Source organism: Lycorma delicatula, chromosome 12 (genome assembly GCF_047948215.1).
Source record: "Lycorma delicatula isolate Av1 chromosome 12, ASM4794821v1, whole genome shotgun sequence".
NCBI lineage: Eukaryota > Metazoa > Arthropoda > Insecta > Hemiptera > Fulgoridae > Lycorma > Lycorma delicatula.
The window spans coordinates 62,265,817-62,291,262 of NC_134466.1; the positions used below are offsets into that span (position 1 = coordinate 62,265,817).

At 28.3% G+C, this 25,446-nt stretch overlaps 1 protein-coding gene across 1 annotated transcript in view; it reads left to right on the forward strand.

The window, feature by feature from the left end:
• The window catches only part of LOC142332777 (uncharacterized), a 288,220-nt gene extending 268,476 nt beyond the window's left edge, over positions 1-19,744 (forward strand). The window contains exons 11-15 of the mRNA XM_075379392.1: positions 3,063-3,211; positions 6,858-6,977; positions 8,720-8,790; positions 12,618-12,785; positions 18,577-19,744. Of these exons, the coding sequence (XP_075235507.1) occupies positions 3,063-3,211; positions 6,858-6,977; positions 8,720-8,790; positions 12,618-12,785; positions 18,577-19,744 (1,676 nt within the window). The remainder of the gene's footprint in view (positions 1-3,062; positions 3,212-6,857; positions 6,978-8,719; positions 8,791-12,617; positions 12,786-18,576) is intronic.
• Positions 19,745-25,446: the final 5,702 nt, after the last annotated feature.

Below are 25,446 nucleotides of genomic sequence, written 5' to 3' on the forward strand. Positions count from 1 at the left end.
AGTTTTATAACAGCTTGTTATTAACTCAAAAAACATAATTTTTATCTTCTCTTTTGCCTAAAAAACCAACAACAACGTGTTTGAAGGATTTTGATGCAGCTAGTTCACATTCACTATGTTTATCATTAAAAGTTGAGTATTTAAGCAGTTTCTTGATTTGAATACTGATATATATACCCTTATTGAGCTTACCATCATCAATTTAGGAAAACTTATTTTTAAATGATTTAATCTTGGTCTGTTTGTGCCTAGTGCCTTTACAAAATTTTTCATGAGTCCAAGTCTTATGTGAAGTAGTGGCAGTATGATTTTACCACTCTCAATTAATGATAAATGCTTTATATTTTTTCACCAGTCACAAAGTTCTGCTATAATGGCCAGTTCTTTACTTAGTAATAACTTTTTGTATCATAACTATCCCAAAGACAAATATAACAACAATATTTTGTAAACCCACCTTGTAAACCAAGAAGTAATGCAACAACTTTCAGATCACTGCAAACTTGCCGCATATGCTTTTTGTATTTTTTTTTTGTTCTATTATTGATGCCATAGTTTTATACATTTCGTTCATGTTGACTGCATGGACTAATGGAATGAATGGCTGTTTTTTACCACTATGCAATAAAACTGCTTTCATGCTAAAGAGTCAATAAAAAGATGCCATTCTTTAGGAATATGCTGAATTCCAAACTCTTTCATCAGGCCATCGACGTCAATACAAACGCACAACAAAGTTTTCATAATAAAATGAGCTGAAAGAGTTTTATCTCATGTTCTAATGCAGTAACATTTGTTTTTTCCTCTAATTATTTCGCTGTTGCAGTCTAGGCCTCAGAAGTTCAGTTGTTGTTTTGATCATTTTAAATCGTAAACTGAATCATATAATAACTAAATCATAGTTCATGTTGTTTAATTAAATGAAATTTCTCATCAGATACAGGGAGAAATTCTTCAACATATTCTACATCATTTTCAGATTGTTCTTCAAGCAATGTCAGATTAGATGGTGGTACAGGTACAGGTAATTCCTCTTCATGTGGTACCGGCTTTAGAGCTGAGGATACATCTGCATATTTTATGGACTTTGTATTATTGAATGAAAATCCAAGTATATTTATCATATAAAAGTAGCAGTCAGTGAAGAGATCCGTAGGTTCATACCAAACCATCGGTATAGCAAATGACATGGCTTGTTGCTTCCCCTTTAACTAATGAGTTAGAGTTGCTGAGCACAATATGTAAATAACATGAGGCGCCAAAATTTTATCTTGATCCCCAAGTGCACAATCAAAATAAAATTTATAAGCTGTTTTTGTCAATTCAGAAATAATCTTTCTTTGAGATTTAGGCGTACAGATTTACCACAGAAATAACAAAAAAATTTCTGGATTATATGAACATCAACGAATGTTTGCAGAAGCAATGTTGAAACGATAAAAATCAATTTTGTATTATAAAGAATTGATGAAAATATAGCAAGACACTAATAACTCTGTGAAACATGACACACAGATAAACAAGTGATGCTAAAATGAATAAGATTTTAAGCTTAGTAGTAGGCAACAATAGATGTCTAAACCTTTTACAAATTTATGATTTACGTAAAAACCAGCTATTTGAAATCAGCACCCAAATTACATTGAGAAAAATTGTGTAATATGTTAGATAAAAATTTTGTGTTGATTAATGTTATTGAAAAAATAAGTTTCCCAAGTAGCTCCTGTATTTCCTGTTGTTTTTTTTATAGGTATTACATAAAATCCCTGTTTTTAATAAATTAGTTTTGTGACCAGTTTTCAGACAGTGTTGGCTACCTCCAATTTCTCTGGGTTTCTACATTTGTAATGAGTCCAAATACAAAAACATTATTGTTTTAATCCCTGCTGTTCAAAAATATCTATTAAATGAGTTAATATAATTCCTAATTATCTGATGATGAATTTTTCTCAAAAATCCAGAACTTTTGACAGTCTCCTGCTAACTAAATTAAAAATACTTTTTTTCACATCATAACATTTCTCAAAGATATATGCCAAGGAACATTGTCTTTTTTATGCACATGTTTCCACTAAAAACGAACAATTCTAAAACTGTTTGTTATAACTATACAGTCTGTCTGATAACAATTTGAATTTTCTACCACTAATTTACTTTGCTAGGTGCATAAGAGTTATGTAGTAATTAAAGTTTCAAAAAGAAGGTTTTTTCTGATGTAAAATTGATAACATTTGTTACACTAAATCGTTCCTATGAAGAATGTATAACTTTATTGTTAAATACTATTACTCAAGTTCAAGGAAAAATATTATTAAAATATTTTGCAGCTATTTTTCTATTATAATGAAGTGTTTCTAATATCTTTAAGATATTTATAATTATAAATTCAAGACTTGCAGTTGCAGAGACATAAACATTTTAAAACAAACAGTTGGAAGTTAAACAACTCTTTGTTTAGTGTAAAATGACTTGAAAGACTTTATTTAGTTTAAATTGTTAAACATTGAAGTCTGTTTTGATATATTTTCATCTTGTTTGTACAATTAAAAAGCAATATTATTCATACTTAAAAGTTGAAAATCCCTATAAGTTTTATCAGTTGCCTTTAAATAATTTGAAGTTTGTTTTATTATGAGATTTTTGATCATCTTATTTAATTCCTTAGTTTAATTGCCTGGTTTCAATTCTTTAAAGTTTATAGAGGGGATCCAGTAACACTAAACGCTAATTATACACAGATGTTTGTAAAACAACTTTCTCATCCTATTGTTCCAATTAAAGGTAAGTGTAGTTTCCAGAAAAAAGCTAAATATAAGTAGACATAATGTATATAAAAATGACAGCTGTACGTACATTTTTTAGAGTATATACTAACAGATATATTCATTTAAAAGATTGAGTAATGGAAAATTTACTCATTTTTCCATTAATTATGAATTAAGTAATGAAGTAGCATTAATTTTAGTATAATTAATTAAAATATAATTAATTAAGAATTAATGTATTGTACATCATTTTGTAAGGTAAATAATATTTTATTATCTACCTTATTTACTTTTCAGGTGTATTTTTGTTACTTGGTTTGGGAATGGTTGTTGGTTGCCTTATTCTATTAGCTGAACATCTCTTTTATCGGTATACGTTACCAATTTTACGGCACAAACCAAAAGGAACAATTTGGAGAAGCCGTAATATAATGTTTTTTAGTCAGGTATGTTTATACTACAATAAAATTAGTTAGTCAATTTTGATTATAGATATATTAATTACACTTATGGCTATATTAATAAATAACTCGAATAATAAAACAGAACTCGCTAATTGAAACACATATTGGTCCTTAAATCATATTCAACTGTTTTTCTCAATTATAACCCAAAAAAATGTAAAATGTAGTTGAATTATATAGGAACAATACCATATGTAAAAAAAAAATGAAAGATAACAGTTAAAAATAAAATTGGCTTTTTAAAATGTTTAATTTAAAATGTTAAGACGTTTTACAAACTTAGATAAATTGTTTTGTTCACAAACTGTTTGGTGGTTCATCATTTAAAATTTGAATTTAAATCATTAAACATAATATTTTTACGATTAATCTAATTTTTCATTATTATTGCCAGCATTGTTTACAATATCAAGTATTTCATAATTTTATTCTGTTTTTGTTTTGTACTTCGTAAAAATAACCTTAAATGTTCTGTCATTTTGGATGTGTTTGAATTTATGTTCAGAGAAACAGTGTTTAAATGATCGACCCGTCTTTCATATAATTACTCCCTCAGTTATTGCTTTACAGTTGTAAATTGTTTGAAAATATATTAGTAAATTAATATATATTAAATTATTTAAACATAATAACCAGGGCTGTTTTATTGATTACTAGTATCAACACTAATAAATGAGCCTAAAATGTTATTCAAATTATCAATACTCTTGTATACAAATACTTGCATTCAGTTATTTTACGTTTAATTTTAAAAAATATAACGATTTTTAGTTAGTCCTCACATAAAGTAAAAGAATAAAATAAAATAAAAAAACAAGTAAAAATAAGTTGTACATAATTTCCTGCCAAAAGTACCCATCAGGTAGGATGCACATGATCTAGAATGGGAAGATTTTAAGAACAGCAAACTTTTAAAGATCTACAAATTTTTATGATGAGTAGTCTTAATGAGCATTGTTTCATTACAGTAAAGAGAATAAATTTTTTTTAGGTTGCCAACAAAAATTGCTGCCCTTAGTTTTTGTACAGTATTTTAATTCTCTATTCTAACAATAGCAGCTTTGAAACAACCAATATGTTTTTAATACACAAGATTTTATAATAATTAATTAGTTCTTAACATGAGAAGACTGATAAAGAGTTAGTGCAATTATGACTATGAAATTTTTCAGGTATAATCCTTTAGATGGTGTGCTGTTATTGTGGTGATAGTGTAAAGCAAACAAGTTTTGATATTTTCTGAAAAATGGATAAAATTGAAGATTTAAACAACGTATTATAAAGTACTTTTTTTTGAACGGTTTAATCTTGATGGACATATCAAAAGAGTTAGATTCCACTTTAAAGGATTCTTCCTCTTTGTTTTCAATGGTAAAAACATGGGCTGCTAAATTTAAACGTTATTATATATCCATTAAAGATAATGAACACTCGGGATGTCCAAAAAACATTATGATGTTCATAAATCATTACAAAAATTTACAATGGATTTTTTTGTAATGATTGTCTACTGAAGATTTATCAGCTTCCTGAGATTGTAAACATCTTGATAGACTATATTCATTATGATGTTTTGGTTATGAAAAAGCTTCCTGCTCAGTGTGTGCCGCATTTTTTAATAGTCTACTAAAAATGCATTTGACTGAACATTTCTCAAAACTTATTTAAACACCATTTCAATGAGTTTGTTAAAAAATTTTATAAAATTAGATGTAAACATGGATTCACCATCACATGTCAGAGACCAAATAGTGGGTGGGAGCAGGCGAAAATGTGCTAAAGAAAGCGAACACAGTTCCATCTTAAGGAAAAATCACTGCTATGATTTTTTCATATTCTTATGGCATAATCCTCGTTGAATACTTAGAAAAAGGCACTGGGGAGTATTATGATTCACTGCTGGATCGATTGAAGGGTGCTATTCAGGTTAAATGACCACATCTGACAAAAAGAAAATTCTATTCACCACAATAATGCATCTATTCACATGCCTCATTGTTGTTACAAAATTTCATGACTTATGCTTTGGTCTTATAATTAAATTTCAAATAACTTGCTGTACAGTTTTTAACGTATTGTATTATTATCTGTATAAGCCTACAATTTATTGTAACGTTGCCAAAGAATCTGATGTTATGTGCCATAGTGATGTTTCATTGAGTGGTTTTCCTTAGATTGAACAGTTTTGAATATCAAAACTAGGAAATATAAAAATTAATAAGAATTACAGGTGTATTTGTACTCTTGGAATAGCATGTAAGCTGTGGATTAAGCTCTAAAGAACATAAGCTGTTGAAAGTTGTTGAAGATAGAAAAATTAATGAGTTATAGAAAAATAAAAAATTCTTCAGAAAATGTATGAATATAGAAAAAGCTGAGTTCAGTATTTCAAGAGGATGCTGAATAACAAGCATTTCATTAAAATCTCTCCAATATCACCCGGTAGATATAGGAAGTTTGGGGATTCCTGGAAAGAGATAGTGTAAAGATGAAATGGGTATCATGCTTGATACAAAAATGGTTTAAGAAGAATTTAATAAAAATAAAATTTTGTCTATGTATTTCTTAGGAGCCTAATGGAACTTACTTTAAGGATTTTTTGACACCCCACGTATATCAACTGAGGGACAAAGAATTTTAAACCAGCTTATTAATTATTTCTTTAGATCCTGTTGGAGAGAGAGCCCTGGTAATTTAATTCCTACCTAATTTTTTACCTTCCTACCTAATTTTGTAAAGGGTAGAGAACCTTTCAGAAGAAGAAAGAGAGAGAAAATGAAGGCTGAAAAGTCTAGAAGAAACAACAAAGAAATTCTTTCTAAAAAGAATCTGTAGAAAACTATAGAAGGTATGCGCATAAAAATCATTATGCTTGAACAAACAAAAGGGTGAGTTGGGTACTGGTACCACAATTCAGGCCTTAGGCTCTGAGATATAAATACTGCTGAGGACCACCAGAGTTATAGTTTAAGTTTACATACAGTGTGCAATAAATGCAAGGACAGTGAAACAAACATTCAGAATGAGTGTGTGGTAACAAATGAGTGAAGAGTGCATCATAAGAATTCTTCCATTTTTAGATAGTGGTTAAGTACAAGAAGCTGTTCGGTAGTTCTTTGTGAACAGGGGTCAAAGAGACTATTATACAATTATAAAGTGTAAATTATTTCTTTTTGTAAGCATTAAAAGTGAATAATTCTTGCATAAAGTGAATTGTTGATTTTGTGATCATTATCTTACTGATAGAATCACTTGTTAGTTTTATATTAATTATCAAGTTCATAGTAAAATCGGAATTATATTTTGCAATTTATAATTGATTTACTTTGTACATTATATGTTAGTTAAGAGTAAATAACTATGTTTGTAAGTTTTTACTTGCGCTATTTCTCAATATCCTAGTTGAACCACAAACACACAAGAATATCTACATATTTTATGCTAACATGTCCCATTTAAGAATAACCTGTTACATAATATAAAAATGTTAACACCATTTGTATTTGTCATCCTAGAAACAAAAATAAATAAATAAAATGTAGCAGAAAAATAATAAAAAATGTACATCTGAGTACATATAAATTAATTTATCAAATTCAATTTGTTTTTTGTTTTGTTTTTTTTTCAGAAATTATACAGATTTATTAATTGTGTTGAATTAGTTTCACCTCATCATGCTGCTAGAGAATTGGTACATACAATTAGACAAGGTCAAATTACCAGTCTCTTCCAGAAAAGTGTAAAAAGAGTGAGTAATAAACTTATTTTTTCTTTCATTATTTATTTTAATTTCCTTATTCTGAAAAGAATCAATGTATTCCTTTATAATAAATGCTTATAAATATAATAAATAAGTTATATAATATAAATATGATTATTATAAATAGATATATTATCGTAGACTCTTAAATTTATGCAAAATTTTTAGGTTAGTACATTTACAGTAAGCTAGAATAACATGTGTTTGTATTCAAACTGATGGCCACCAGTTAGTGTAGTAGTTTGTATACTGAATTGATTACTTAAATTAACTTTGCATAAATCATAAGCCAATCCTTAAAATAACTTGGTCCTACTCAAAAACTAACAAACATTCCATGTTAGGTTTATTAAGTAAAGTAAGCAGTGTAATGGTTTTTGTCACCTTCTTCTTTATAAATGTACTTTTAAAAAACCAAGACCTAAAATGCAGGTTATAATCAGGCAATCTTGTTCATTAATGATCTGGCTTCATATGCATTGCAATTATAATTAAGGGTAGGATAGATTGTACAAAGAAAAGCAACAAATTAGCACATGATGAAGCAATGCATATGAACCTCTTCTAAAGCTCGTAACTGCCCTTCTATTCAGCAGAGAAATAATATATATACCCCTATAATGTGTATAATATGTGTTTGAAAGTTTATAAGTCATTTGCATTAAAATAGAATTTGAAAGATAATGAAAATTTAAATTACTTAACAAATTCAATACTCTACACAATTTCTCATTTATTTTCTAATTAGATTTTTATCTTTATTAATGTAAGGTTAGGTTATGGTTTGATTAGGCTTACTTAAAAAAAAAATTAACAATTACGAAAAAATGGATGTATTGTTTTTATGCAGTTAAGCAAACGTACAATTTATTCCTCCTCTTTCTTAATAAGACTTTGACAATAAAATCTGTTTGAGCAGAAGCAATCAGTAAACAATGGGAACATGCAATCAACCAATCACTTACTGTCATAGATTGACTGCTAATATTGTTTGATAGGAATAAAACTGAGATATAGTATCATTTTCATTACATACTTATGTTTGATTACTGGTAACCTCACAGGTTTCTCTTTCTTGAAGTAAGATGAACTAAAAAAAAAGTAGCAGACACTTGAAAAAATTACCTATATATTTCATTTTTTTATAGATAAATACCAATCTATCACAGATATACAATTTATTACAGTTATAACAATTTATCGACATATAATATATACTTAAGTTATAACAAAAAAATTACCTAGATGCATCCAAAAAGTAAAATATTACAGTATGAAAAACACTTTCATAAACACATATAAACTCCATATAATGAGGTAATATCTACGCTGCTACAAATTTTAGTATTTCCTTGATCAAATTTTTATTAAAGTTTCTTTTAAAGAAAAAGAAAAAAGATAAAGATAAAGAAATTTTGAGTTTATTGCTGTTTTGTAATAAACAATTTTGTCAACTTATAAATATTATCAAAAAAAGTTTTGTTTTTTAATCTACTTCTCTATTTAAAAATATGTCAATACATGTAGATAAAAGGCAGATATGCATCACTAAAATGCAAGATTTTTCTGTCACAAGGTATTATTTGAACATAATTACTTTTTTTTTAAATGTACGAGTATATATATGATTTCATGACTTTTAAATCATTTGTATATAACATATATTTTTTCTTAGATTAAGTATTATAAATAAATTTATTTTGTTGCTTTATTATTGCACTTTGTTCTAGAAGGAACATGAACAAAGACGTAGAAGAAAAAGCAAAGCACAATTTTTTGAAATGATTCAAGAGATAAGACGGTAAGTTAACCAACTTGTAATCTTTATCCCTTTTTAATGCTTTACTATTTACTGTTTTACTGTAGAGTTCTGTATACAACATAAACTGCCGTTTTTGTATGGTTGCTGAATAATTGTTTATTCTGTTAATAGTAAATTAATAATAATTCATTTACACAAACCCACAGTTCTGGCATCTTTATTTCTTTTTTAAAATTTGAAAAACCTTTGGTATATTTTTGAATGTATGATCAGTTTGTATTCAAAAACACTACAAGTTTCATTGATAAAATAAACACCGGTAATAACACAAATATGCAGAGGGAGTATGATAACTTTCCTTATAAAAGATGTTCGGTCTTACACAGCTGTTACAGTATCATCAAATTTATTGCATTGTATCATAATCTCTAAATATATTATTAATGTAAATAAAGTGTTGTTTTAAAAATAAGATATAAAAATACATAAATACCAACAAAAAAATTATCGAACAACAGGCAAAGATTTCAAAATTTTCTTAATTTTCCATCTGTTGTTTTTTCAAACAAGCTCTTTGTTTGCAATTTTATCTTTAAAGGAGGTAAGATAAATGCTCTTTTGGATATAAAAAAAGAACTTTATTTTATACCCACATGAAAACTAGCCTTTATATTCAAGTACATTTTGAAAATTACTGATCGCTGACTGTATGAGATATACTTATTTTATGATAAATGATTTTGCCTTAGTTTTAAAAATTGGGTATTTTTCATAACTTTTTCTAGTGACATAATCTCACCTGTTTTATATCCAAGATGGACTTATAGAGACACATTAGTTTAAAGTAGTATTTCAATAGCATTATTAGATCTTCTGTTTGTAATTGAGTGATATGTGAGTGAGTGGTTTAATAATCTATTTATTGTAATCTTTAAATAAAACGTATTACTTATTTATATTTTTATTAAATACAATTATCTGTTGGCTCAACTGCCTGTTAAATTACTGAGTTTTTAAATGTAAAGAAAAATACAATTGAAACAAAAAAAAACCATAATTTTTGTGATTTGTTTATTTCAAATTTCTTTTAAAGAAAAACTAATTTTAAATGGGTTCAATATACTGCAATTGCACTTTCTACCATAAATATTTACAACGATAAAGGATATGTAATCAATAGATCCAACCCTACATCAGATAAAACTATAAAAAAAGAGAATTAAATTATACTCAGTGTATATACATTTGGTCGGAAGAAAGGCTTCTACCTACAGTCTATTGATTTTGTGTATTACTACTGATTCAGTCGATTATTTTTTTTAGAAAATGAATTCATCACATAAGCTTATAATTGTAGATGTAAATATGATATAAAAATTTTATTGCATATAAAAACTGCTAAGCCTTGTCTGGATTTAAGTACAGAACTTTATGAATAAAAGTATAAAGTACAAAGATCTTTTCTATTAATACATAAACACTAGCATAATAGAAAAACTTTCTTTTTCTGTTTAGTCTCTGCAACTACCATAAGGTATTACTTCAGGGGATGAATGAGGATGATACATATAAATGCAAATGAAGTGTAGTTTTGTATGGTCTCAGGTTGACCATTCCTGAAATGTGTAGTTAATTGAAACCCAACCAACAAAGAACTAGTAAAAACTACTATTAATAAAAAGCTCAAGTGCTAATTAATTGCTGAAAAATTAACAAAAATCTATCCAGTGATCCAAAATATACTCCTTTTACTTTCCTGTCTAAATAGCACACTAGCAGAGCTATAGCTCTAGAAGGGAAATTACTGTGATTAGTGCAATTTGGGCGTATGTGATTTTCACCAGATCTTGGCGTTTTGACACCTAAGGAACTAAAAAAACCAAAAAATAAGATGAATTTTCCAGTTGTTAATGTTTATATGTACTTGTGTGTTTGGTGTTGGCCTCTAAATCACATTATATCTCCAGAACTACTGGACCGATTTTCATCAAACTTGGAAGAGTACTTGTATGTGTGGAGCACTGATGCCATTAAATTTTCAACTTAAAAGATCAAGGGAGTGAGGCTGTAGTGCAAGGTCATCCTCAGTACATATCTCAAGATTTTACCTCATTAAGGTCATAATTTACAATTAAAATCAATTAAAAAATAATAATATTTGCAAAATCACATCCTCACCCCAAAAAATGCTCTAAAAGACTGCTAAGTTGTGATGTCACAGGTGAGTGGTAGAATTAAATAAATGAATAATATATATATAGTGTAAAAAAAAATAATAACCCAGTCTAGCTGAATCTTGAAACTCGATCGTCTGGTCAAATTGATACTTGGTGTGTTAAGCCTCACAGCTACACCAGTCTGCCGAATGTACAAGCAAAATTTTCTATATAAGTTTTGAAATTATATTAGTTTTGTTAGTGCCCACCGTTATCACTAATACGCCACACCCATGCAAATTAAATACAGTATAGGCGCTCTTTAATTAGAATCATTGAATTAAATTATTGAAAAAATATTATATTTAAATAAAATGATAAATTTTAAATTAAGTTATGTGAATAAATCATGCATCAGAAAGAACCCACAGTTGTAGGACTATGCCGGAATGGTTATTTAGCCACATGATGGGAAAGTCCTACAACTGTGTTGTCAGCTTTTAGGTAGATTTTATAAGAAAGCTATCTATTGTAATGGGTTCTATGATTCGACTTCTGGAAAATTTTGGCATATCTTCGCGTTTCACATCCCCACAGTCAATTCAGAAGTTACATTTATTTATAAATATATATATATTTTACTTTCTTGTGGACATGATAACTGCTCTAATTTTGCGCCAATCATTTTCAAATTGATACATAAAATATAACAACCCAAAATCTCAATTGAGTTCATTAATGGACAAAATCAGACCATGGGGATGGAAATGGGATGGGCTTTTTTGAAAAAACAACATATTGCTATAACTTTTTTATTAAGTAAAATATTAAACACATTTAAAGTTCCTACTATTCTTTGGATAAGAGCCTAAAACTTATCTAAGTAAAGGTTTTTCATATCTCCGACCATTGGCCCATGGGGTGGAAAAATGGGTTTTCAGAGACAAAAAAAATCATACCGCACTTAATAGGCACAGTATCAAATCAGTTTAAAGTGGTTGATAGTCCTCTAAACATTACCTAAAACTTTTGTCTGAAACAATTTTTGATTGATCAACCCTTATAGCAAGGGATGACTAAAATGTTGCTGGAATGGAAAAAGATGGGGCTTGTCATATGCTAAACATGTGAAACTTTTTTCACATGCAACCATTGTCGTATTGAGTAAATTTGAAGGTTTTCTTAACTTTAAGGTGGAAACCTTTTTTATCCCCTACTTAGCACCCATGAAACTACATCTGTCTTTTGGTGTGTTGAAAGGGGTTTTTTTTAACCAAACTTATTTTCCACTACTTTTTATTCAAGTCTTGGGCTAGGTAGTTTATTACACAAATCTCCCCAGAAACTTGTGATACCATTGTGAGCTGATCCCAATTTTTCATCTTTAATTTTCTTTATGACCACCCCATTTTGGCCGGGAACAATTAGCCTGCACATTTTGTTTTAACTACAGGATTAAGAATTCAGTAATATCTAACTATCCTACCTTAACATTAATTATTAGAGCGGCAGTTCTGCTTATAAATTTGCTTATTGATTAGTTTTTTACTGTCACAAAGGGCTCACCAACTAAAGGCTAAGATCTCTTTCAGTAAAATTATTCTCAAACTTTTCATATAATATAAATCTAAATACAATTTAAAATACAAAAAAAAGAGTACCATTTAGTTCTTCATTAAATAATTTATATATTATTTTTTTTATTTTTAGAGTTCAACAAGAAGAAAGAGTAAGCAGTTTATCCCCACCTCATTTATCATTACCTGTTGGTGAAAAAGGTAAAAATAGTCCTAGAATGAAAAAATCACAGCAATCAAAAAGTCCAACATTTCTAAGTCCACCGGATCAGCAACGAAGAAATTCAAAATTACCAACTAGGTATGTTTATGTAGATTAATTTAATATAATTCTTTTTATGTATACTTATTTTTACAGAAGAAAATGTAAATGTTTTGATTTTGCCAACTAATAGATATTCTGCTGTGAAATTGATTCAAAATGATTATTTGTTAAAATACAAAAGAAATTTTTAAAATTATATGTAAGATATAATTTTTTTCATTCATAAATATGTCTCTACTTTTCTTTCTGGGATTATAAGATACCTATGTAACCTCCAAGTCTTGCAAGTAAAAATAAAAACACAAAAAAAATTTTAACTGCAACTACAAGGTGTCGCAAATATTTGCATCAGAAATTACATGTAATAAAATAAGTAAATAAACAAAGTTTTATATATTTACACGTGTACAGATTTTATTAATATTATTTCTCAATCTAATCTCTCTCTGTCACTTTGCATTAATCTTACCTTTGTGCTAGCTTTTGTATTCCATCAGCAAAAAATTCTTTGAGTTGACCTTAAAATTGGATTTATATGACTGTTAAAACATCTTCCAAGTAAATTCCAAGTAGATTTTAAGGTGGTGCCAAATTATGACTGTATGCCAGATGTGGGGTAAGATTTTCCAGCTTAATTTGGTGATCGTTTCTTGTGTTAGGCATCATAAAGGCGAACATTGTCATGCTGAATTATTCTTTATCTCAACAGTCAATGCCATTCAATGCAAATAACCAGTTTCAAATCTTTTTCCAGTGAATAATTAGGACCGTTGACAGATGTTGCATTCCAGAAAATGGCAAAGAATAGGACCTTTTTATGTTCCAAGACATTAAGCATCATTTTATCTGGTTTTTTTTTAATTTCTTTGTTACTGGAGATTTGTTGTGCTTCCATCTTTTACTCTGTTTTGATTCCGGTTGATAATGGTTGTAATGGTTTTTAGTTGTTAAAATTCCTCTAACGGGTTACTGGTCCAGTTGTAGGTAAGTCCAGTGATGGAGGTTGCCATCTTGGAACATCTGGACATGCCCTGGGTTTCATCCAGAAACACAATCTTACATTTTTTCACTCTCTCCACTGAAGGGAAACTACTCCACATATGCTTTTGAGACTTTTGATTGCTTATGATCTGTAAACTTAGGTTCTTACACCCTAAAACATTGTTGGGAATAGCCTCTTCCATTGTTTAGACTATTGACCATTTTTCATCGACAGAGCTTATTTAATGACAAATCATACTCACCATGTACCTTCTAGGATTATGAGGAATTTAAAAAGGAGCAGCTCCATCACAAAGCTACCCCTGCCTCAACCTGATAATGCTGCTGTTTCGGTCCAGGACTGCTTATTTGCTAAAACCTTATTCACACAGCTAACCCTAATATCTTAGAGCCATTCACTATCTGCTAACTGTGATCCGCCACTAGGATGAGATTCACCAAAAACTAAAAAGAGACTTCTCCCAAATTGACAAAAGGAAAAACTCAGAGATTTGATGAGAACGTCATATATGCAAACTGAATAAGAAAGAAAGAAGAATATCGGAGGCAGTGATTGGATTATGCACAGTGAATGGCAGAATCTAAAATGCCCAGAAGATTTCATGATTATTATCTAATAGGAGTGAGAAATGTGGGACACCCAAAATGACAAGATAAATTCAGATTGTAAGATGGCATAACAGGTCTAAATTATTGGTCTGATACAAAGATGGCTCAAGTATGACCAAGCGACTATGATATTTGTCTAGTATGATCTTTTAGATAACATGTTGCAAAATTACAGACCCGTGGTTTATTTGAGTGTGGTAGTCGAGTAAAGCAAATAAGTTTTGACATATTCTGAAAATGGATAAAATTGAAGTTGAACTGTAATAAAGTACATTGGTTTAAAAGATTTAATTCTGATGCACATACACAAAGACTTAAATCCAACCGTAAAAAAAGTAGGCTGCTGTATTTAAATATGGTCATACATCTACTCAAGTTGATGAGCACGAAGGATCCCAAAAAACACTACAACTGACAAAATTGTCACAGAAATCCACAATGGTATATTAAAGGATCTTTCATAAAATCTTTCCCCTTGATGAATAGTTAACAGTTGACCAAAACAGATTTGACGTAACATTTCTCAAGGGGATATGTAGACTTACTTAAACTACATTCTGCTGAGTTTCTTTGACATTTTATGAGAGTAGATGAACATCAGAAGTAAATGAACACCAGTAGATAAACACCATTACACATCAGAGATCAAACTGCAGTTTAAATAGTCGACTGGAGAAAATGAAAGTGAATCAAAGAAAGTGAAAACAATTTCATCTGCAGGAAAAGTTATGGCTATATTTTTTTCAGATTATCATGGTGTAGTGCCCATAGACTAATTGGAAAAAGGCAGGACCGTCACCAGGAAGAATTATGTCTCACTACTGGAGCAACTGAATGATCCAGGCTAAATGTCCACGTCTGACAAAAAAAAATCACCTTGACTATGCACTTGCATACACATCTTGGGTTGTTGCTTCAAAACTTCATGGTATACTTCTCATTGTTTCCTAATTTACCATATTCAGCAGATTTAGCTCCCAGTGTTTATTTCCTCTTTTCAAATCTGAAAAAATGGCTTGCTGGATGGAGATTGACTTCAGATGATGAGATCAAAGCTGAGACAATCATTTATTTTGCAGAGTTGAATAAATCCCATCTTAGTAAGGGCATTAAAAAGTTGGAATGTTGTTGGCCTAAATGTGTTGAATTGCAAGGTGATTAACTGGAAAATAAAAAAATATATATAAAGATTGTTATGTTTTCTTTTCACTGCCAAGAACTTTCTGAATGGCTTTGTAAATGGCCATAGTTATATTTCTAGTCAATAATGAAATAACCAAAAATAATTTTGCAAATTCATTACATAAAATATTTATTACTCAAAATGAATTCTTTTTGATGATTCTCAATTATACAAAAATTAAAATTTAATGTATTCATTTATTAAATTTAATTTTATTATGAAAATATACTATAAATACACCATAGATTGGATAAAATTTTCTTAAAGTATTTATTGATACAATAATATAGAATATGTCTTATGAACAATTTTCAAAATTTCTTGTTAAACAGTAATTCCTTAGATAAAATTAATCCTTCATGTTGAACTTACCCTTTATAATTTAGAGATATTAAAATGTCTTATTATTTTTTACAACTGTAAAAATGTTTACTGAGATATTTCAATACATTCCAGCTTTTCAACCAGAGTTGTTATGATTGCCTAGTTATTTTATTGTCCCATACAGAACGTGAAAGAAAAAGAAGTGCTTAAAATGTTGCAGTTCTACCATGTAATTAAAATGTTTAATAAAGTAATTTATAAAAAAATAGAAATAAAAACTGACTTAACAAATAATAGTACTAAAAAGTTACAAATAATTATATTTTTGTTTATTAATTAAAGTAAAAGTATTACAACAAATAACTATTTTTGAAGTTGGTGCTCAAGACAACTTAAACATAAAGTTAGTACCTCAATCGACTACTAGGCGGCTAAACAGGATTCCCACATGTAAAATCGGATTCAAGAGCATACTAGGTTTCTCCCAGAAGTAACTGTACTGATTTTCCTACGGATGAACAGATAATATAAAAAAGTGCATAGGACCTTGGCTGCACATGCATACTTGTGTCAACTGGCTCGGTAGTCAGTTGTGCCCTACTGCTGTTGTATGCTGCTGTGTTTTATAACCTTGTTACATTTGCGATGGAGGAAAATATTGAACAATGTTACACTATCAAATTTTGTGTGAAACTCAACAAATCTGCCACAGAAACATTTGATTCTTTAACCAATGCTTATGGAGATGCCACTCTATTGAGAATTATGGTTTTTAAGTAGCACTAAGCTTTCAGAAAGGGTCAAGAAGATGTTGAAGACGACCCTTCTTCAGGAAGACCAACCTCATCAACAAATGACGAAAATGTGAAAGTGGTGTGAGCTATGCATTGTGCACAAAGAATTCGTACCTCCAGGACAGACAGTTAATAGCACCTTTTACAAAGATGTCTTGGAAAGACGTCAAAAATGGGTCTAACGAGTTCGAACAGACATTGCACATGATTGAGTGCTGCACCACGATAATACTCCAGCTCACACTTCACTTTCAATTTGAGAAATTCTGGTGAAGAAAAACATTCCCCTACTTCTACAGCCTCCCTGTAGCCCAGATCTAGCTTCGTGCAATTTCTGTATTTTCCATAAGTTGAAATTGAAATTGAAGGGTCATCATTTTGGAATGATGAAAAACATTAAAAAAATTGCAACCAATGAGCTACATACACTTACGGAAAATGACTTCTGATATTGCTATGAACAGTGGAAGGAACATTATAACTACTGTGTAACTTCCCAAAAGTCAAACTTCGAAGGAGATAACTTGTAATTTCAGTTAAGTCCAATAGATAATTAAATAAAAAATCAGTACATTTACTTTTGGGACAAACCTTGTATAAGAGAGAGCCTCACAACCATACCTAATCTTGAGTTTGCTAAGGTATGTATACTTGGTGGTAATATATGTATCTAAGAATCTATAAGTATTCTTATAACATATTTTTGTAGATCTCATTTTATTGTAGTAAAACTTTTATTATCAATTTTGCATCTTTTGAAGTAGGATTTGTATTTTATAGATCATAGTTTTTTTTTTTTTTTGTTTAACATGTGTTGGCTGGAACTGACTTCAAAAAATAGTTATTTGTTGTAAATACTTTTACTTTAGTTAAAAAATAAAAATATAATTATTTGTAACTTTTTAGTACTATTGTGGGTGAATACGGACTGGGCAAAAGAAATGAAAGAAGGAACCGATTTATTGTGTTTTGCACGAAGTATAATTTAGTATTTGCCAACACCCAGTTTAAAAATCATAATAGAAGAATATACACATGATAAAAGCCGGGCAATACTGCAATGTGTCAGATAGATTACATAATGGATAAGCAAAGATTTAGAAATCAACTCGTCGACTGCAAAGCATATCCAGGAGCAGACATTGATAGTGATTATAATTTAGTGATAATGAAATGTAGATTGTGGTTTAAAAACCAGAAGAAAAGGTGCCAGATGAATCGGTAGAATTTAGAGAAGCTTGAGGAAGAAGAGGTAAAGAAGATTTTTGAGGAGGACATCGCAAGTCTATCTTTGACTGAGTTAAAAAAAGATAGAAAATATAGAAGAAGAATGGGACTGTTAAAAAGGGAATTCTTAAATCAGCAGAAGCAAACTTAGGCAGAACAAAGAGAACTGGTAGAAAACATTGGATATCAGAGGATGTATTGCAGCTGATGGATGAGCATAGAAAGCATAAGAATGCCAGCGTATAGTATTGTAAAATCTTTTTTTATTCATTTTTAAAGAAAAAATAATAAAAAAATGTCTGTAACCATCATGGAATTCATATAGACAAACAGCTGATTTAGGCTGTATAGTCTTTTGTACCAGGATTTGTCACATATACTGTGACCAAACTTAGTACAAGTAAATATTAGTTTGTATGAGAAAGTTTTCTCTTATATAACCCAAATTATAGTTATAATTGTTAAATTATAATTTTTTGGTTGTTTGATGACATCACCACAGTAAGCTTGAAGCCTGTGCGTGGGATATGGAAATGTAGCGTATGAAAAAATGCCATGCCTGACCGGGATTCGAACCCAGGCATGGGTTAATAATTATTGTCTTAATTATCATCTTTTATTAATAAATCCGATTAGTTTAACCAAAATCTGATTTTAATAACTTTATATGTAATCTTTTCTGTTACAGATTAGAGTTAGCTAGAAGATTAAGTAGAGATGTATTTAGATCAAAAAGCTCTGGAAATCTTCGTCGTATGGGAAGTGATATAAGTATGGCTGCCGGAAGATTTCTAGATTGTCATAGTTCACAAGCAATTGGACGTCGTTTAAGTCGTGATACAAACAATAGTCCACCAGATATAAATAGTCGTAGAGCAAGTTATTTATCCGATAACCGTCGACTCCATAGTTCCGATATCGGCAGTGCATCTGATCTTAGTGCACCACCAAGGAGTCCTAATTATTTAACCGCTAAACCAAGCCTTTGTACAGTAATTCCTGCCATGCAATCGTTTGATTATTCAACCGATAACATATTAACTCCATCCAGTTTAATGCCAAAATCTCCAGATATAATTGGAACTTCAAAAAAATTCAGTTATGTCGATGTTAAATCTCCTTCGTTTAAAAATAAATTATCAAAATTTCATGATACTTCCTCATCATCTGTCGATATAAATCCAAAAGTAATAATACACAGCGATAATCAAACGCGTGATAAATGGGCAAATAGTTCTATAAATACGACTGAACATTTAATAGAAATAATTATTCCTCCTGAAAAAGAGTCATCGTTAAAAAATTCGGTTGAACAAAAACATCCATTAAACTTTGTTTTAGATGAGTTGAAAGAACGTCAAAAAGAAGGAGCTCTCTCAACACCTGTAACTTTAGAGAAACCTACAAGTTCTCCGACAGCATTAACACCTACTTCTGATACCTTACCGAAGATTGTTTCATACATCCCAAAAAAACCGATTAGAAAAAGTGAAAGTGTTGGTGGCGCAGGTAGTAGTGAATCTGGAACAAAAAGCGGTGGTGTAACGAAAAAGGAACGTAGAAGAGCTGTACATAAATTTCGCAGTGAAGATTATAGTGGTGGTGAAGATGTATGTAGTAGTATTATATTTCCAAGAAAAAAATGTGAAAAAAATGACCGATCACCTTGTGGTAAATGTGATTTATGTGAAAGAACTCGTGGAGATAAAGATGGTAACACGTCACCATTAAGTCGTTTATCTCGTGAAGAACTTTTATCGTTGTCACAAATCCCTGATACTGAATTAAAACAACATCTTTTACAGGCAATAGAAGATAAGGAATCACCTAGTGTAAACTTCATTAATAAGACTTAATTTTTTATCAATTTATTATAATTTAAATATATATAATATATTATGTTTTTAAATCGTATATTGTTATTTGTGTAACACATTTATGCTTAAAATTATTGTGTAATCGAAACAATTTTTCTTTCTTTATAAAGTAATCAGTAACAAATAAATATTAAAACAAGAAACCGCTCAATAACCATTCACAAAAATAATTTTTTTTGTATACATGATTTGAATATATTTTTATTTTTTTTTGTAAATGGTGTTTAAGCACTTTCTTGTTTTCCAGTTTACTTCAGTAACTGTTTAGCATAGTTCTTTTTTTGTAATCTATAATTATTGTTATTCATATGGTAATATACAAATTATTCAAGAACTTTAATTAAGAACACTTACGGTACACAACTATCATAAAAATACCATTTGATAAAAGAATTTAAGTAATATTAACTAACAGTCAGTCATATTCGTATCAAAATGGCACATTTCAATACTTAACCTAATCTTCATTGTGGATTGATATCATCTCCAATCTTCATACAGAAGGTACCAGATATAAATACCAATCTGGTTTACATACATTCAAACATTGGCATACATAATCTTGAACACAAGCTTTAAACTGTAGTAAATATACTTTATAAAAAAAAAAAAACTGCGCCTTTTTACTTGATTTTTACACAAAAGTTATTACAGCACATCTTAATTCATTAATGCAAATGAGAATCCCCAAATAATATGCAGCAAATTTAATATTGACCTGTGCCACTTTTGTTAATGTAAGAATAGATTAGATTTCCATCTTTAAAAATAATAACAAAATTCTGAATTTGGCTATAAAATTACATCCATTATTCAAATTAACAACTTTATCTGAACATTTTGTGGAAGATATAAGTTGTGGGTTCTTAAAATTATTTCAAATTCTGTAGAATCAAAAAAAAAGTTATAAATACTGTAGATTTTCAGACTTATAAAACCTAATGTTCATTTATTTTTGTAACAGAGTGACAAAACATTTTATGATAACCCATTAAAATTTTGAATCATAAATAATATACTTCAAATTATATAGAAAATGTTTTTCTAGAGGAAATTTCCAAGCTAATTATCCAACTCTTTCTAAAAGTTAAAAAATATTTAGTATTCAGTCAAATAATATAATTTATCCAAGTTAAAAAAATACATAATAAAAAACAAACATAAAATACTGAAAAAATTCAGCCTAGGTAATAAAACAAGAGAACTCATTCGACAAGCATTAATTAATAAATACTTAATTCAAAATAAAATTACAAGGAGAAATCTCAATAATCTTTGAGATAAAGACTGAGGTAAGACAAATTGATTGCTTAACTGTGTACTGGTTGTTAACTGTTTAATTGTTTTTAACTGTGTACTGGAAAAAGTTAAAAAGAACAGAGAAAATCTTGGAGGAACATGAAGTTAGCAACATATCATTTTGGGATACAAGAAAAACAACTTAACAGTATACCGTCTAGTATTCGCAAATGATCTGGCTATCACATCAGGTTAAATAGAGACAGAAATGAAATAAATAATCAAAAGAACAAACTGAACAAACAGAAAAGACAGCTCCTTTGAGAAAAAAACAGAATTCATGAGAAACATCCAGTCACCCCTCCAAAAAAAAGAAAAAAACTAATAAAAGCATAAAGAAAAAATTAACAAAAACAGAAAATTCAAACACCTTGGGACGATAATTGAAGTCAATAAAAATGGAACTAGCCTACCTTCAGTAAAAGAATCTATATCAATGAACACTAAAATCTAAGATACTATGCTACATTTGTTATATACAAATATCTGATGTTTAACAAGAAACTTCTAATAAAAAAAAACCACAAACAAAAGAACAATGAATACTGAAAAAGATCCTAAACTATAAAAAAATGGAGAAAAATACAGAAGAAAACACAATAAGGAACTACACATGAACATATAGGAAACACCAAATGAAATCATAAAAAGGAGAATCACATTATGTAGCTGTTTACAAAAAATGAATCTTAAGAGTTGTGCATGCAGAATATTTTACACAGTTTAAAAATATATTAACCAGTAACAGCTGGACTAGAGAAACCGAAAGAGGCATGGAAGAACTGAAAATAATACAAGAAGATATCAAAGAACATTTACCACATAATTTGGAAAACTTCTTCACAGGTTTCCAGGAAAAATAACAGCTGGACAGAAGAAAGAAAACATAAAAAAATTATTAAGAAGTGTAAGAAATAGAAATTTAAAAAGTGAATTATTTGAAATAATGTAATCCATATAGTGACTAAAAGGAAAAAATACAACATAAATTAAATATATTACTCAATTGAGAATTTCTTAGCATTTTTAAGTCTGGTGCCATTTACAAACTGCTTAATTTAATAGTTTTAAATTAAATAATTTAAAAATATAAAATGAATAAAATTTATGTTACACAAGAATTTTAATCCCAAAGTAATTTAAAAAAAAATGTAATATATATAGAAGAAATTTTATTGCTTATTATAATAATTATCATATTGGTAAATATTAAAAACATTTCTCATATTTTCAGTAAATTAAAATTTTTAATAAAAAATTAATTTTAAATTATTAGATTTTATAAAATAGTATTGTAAGAGTTCTTAAATCTGTAATAAAATTAAAAAAAAAAATGTAATTAATTTTTAAAGAACCAAATAAATAATATTATAATTAAATAGGTTAAAATTATAAATAAAATTAGTAATAAAATTACTAAAAATGTTACATATAAATATAAATAAGTAAATTGTATCGTCAGTTATTTACATTATATTGTATTAAATTCATTAATTAATAATATAAATTTAACCTATTGTTATTAGTGATTATAATGTATAATATATATTATTATATTTAAAGTATAATTGTAGCCAATAGGCCATAATAATGTTTTACTATTAAAAAATTGTAGTTTTTAGCCTTAGATGCCTTCATTATTATTAATTAGTAAATTCAATGATATTATTATCTATTTGATGGTATATTGTAAAGCACTGTTTACATTTATTTAAGCTGACCATTAAGTAGAAAGATTATAGGTAAAAAAAAGCGGTCAACACACTTGGCAGGACTTTCCTGTGATACGGCTTATGCAGCATATACAGACTATTTTATTTACCATGTCAGTGCTACACTAGCACTCCTTGTGGTGACATAAGGTACTATTGATACAGTATACCCATTTAACTACTAATTTAGAGCATTTTTTGAAGTGGGGGTGATTTTGCAAAAAATTTTTTTAAAAAATATTATGTTTTAATTGTAAACAAATGTGCCTAAGAAAAATAAGACCTTAATTAGGTGAAATCTCGAGATACTGAGGGTGACCTTGCTCTACAGACTCACCCCCTTGATCTTTTATGTTGAAAATTTAATGACATCAATGCCTCATAAACAGAAATAATCTGACCAAGTTTGGTCAAAATCGGTCCAGTAGTTCTGGATATATATGGTGATTAGAGTGCGACACCAAACACACACACATAGATATGAATATCTGGAAATTTCCCAGCCAGTTTTTTGGGTTCCTTAGGTGTCAAAATAATAAGATATGGTGAAAACTTCATTTGCCCAAATTGGACTGATTACTATAGTTTTCCTTATATTGCTATAGCGTTAGATGGGAAAATAATATGAAATTTTGAAAATATCTGTTTTATTCCTTTTTAAAAAAATATTTATCGCAGCATCATGTCAGTCATAAGATGCTAGTAAATAGTATCTGTTAAGCATTTCAATATTATCAGTAAATAAACAAGTATAATATATATATACATATATAAAACAAAAAATATTACATATCATGAGGTTTTTTAATATCGTTATCCAAAATATTTGGTTAAACAGTAAATGAAACTGCCACAAACTACAACTAATATAAAAATAAATCATTAACTTTAAACTAATAAAAATGAATTGTAAATTTTAACACCTAGAAAAGAATACTAGGAAAGCAGTGGGATTAGTAGTTTTACAGGTACTATCAACAGCTTTACTACAACATTTGCTAGCCAACTAATTTGTTTATTTCCTAATTTTCATGTTTAACCACGTTATTAGTAAATTCAAATAATAAAATAAACATAATACTTAATTCTAAAATAAAAGTTTTAAAATATTATTATAACAAAAAAAAAACTTGTTTATCCTTTGATGAATCATGATAACATTTCCTAAATTATTTACTAATTTGAACTCCTTTGATTATTTATTTTTAAAAATAATCGCAATATTCACTTAAACCAGACAATTAAGTTGTTTCTATGTCATGCAACATACTTCAGCCCATAATGCACTTTATTGTGCTTCAGTTTATGTTGTTAATAAATTAATAGGCAATCTAAAGGCGATTATGATAAATCTATTTAAAATAAAATGAAATGATTTCTTTTTACAAAAACAATATTATCCATTAAGTCTGTAAAAAAATAATATTATTTTGTATAAAAATAAATTTTCTGTATATACTAGTTTAATGTATACTCAGGTAATATCATTTAATGTCTTCAAAATTGTTATTCTGTTATGTATTTATTACTTATATCACCTATACATTTGTAATAATTTTTTTATGTATAAATATGGCCTATTACCTTTTCTCTTTTATGTTCATTAATTTTGTACATTTTAATGCTGTTCTGATAAAATTTTTTCCATGGTTTCTCTTGATTCTTCCATTTAAATAGTGGAGCTATTCTTTTTTGTTATCCACAAAATATAATTCCTGAAAAAAATGATCAACTAAAATATTTATTTCTATTTAAGTTACATAAAAATATTTTTTTGGAAGATCTTTTCAATGCTACTTAATCTGCGCCTGCATCAGTTTTGAGAGTAAATTATTAAATTCTTTTAATTTAAAAAAAAGTTGTCATAAGTTTTTTTATAAAAAAGTTGTTTCATTTAATGTTTAACCAAATATTTTGAATAACGATATTAACAAACCTCATGATAACATACATGTTTTAATATTTTGTTTAATTTCATTTAAATAGCTATTGCTTTTCCTTAGTTGTATTAGAAAATACTATAGAAACTAGTGAAAAAATAATGGATACTGTAAATTACAATATTCTAATCAAACAATTATAACAAAAAATGTATAGAAACCAAATTTTGAAAAATTAATTAATTACAAATAATAACAAATTGTGTATATACATATATATATATATATATATATATACATATATATATATTTATGTATATACAATTTAAAAAATATATGAAAATTCAGCAATTTATCTTTGTTGTACTGTCAAAAATTTAATTGAACTATTTTAATATGAAGGAAATTTTTTAGGATTATGTAAAATTTTATAATACTTGTTTAACAGCAGATAATATCAGTAATTGAGATTTCAACAATACGCCTATTGGGGTTTTTTATATGAAAATGTAGTCGAATTTCAGAATTGAAACTGAAATAGATTTGATTGAGAATAACTCACTTAAGATTTTTATGAGAATGGAGGCTTAAATAAGTGTAAACCCTGCTCAATTTTTAACCAATTGTATATGAAAACTAAATTGTTACTATCATAATATTATTATTATTGTTTGTAGAAATATATTTTTAGCTTTATTATTAGGCCTAACAATAAATATTAACTTTTTAAATTAAAAACTATAACTAATTTTCAAAGTAAACTATAGTCCTTTAATTTATTTATAAAATT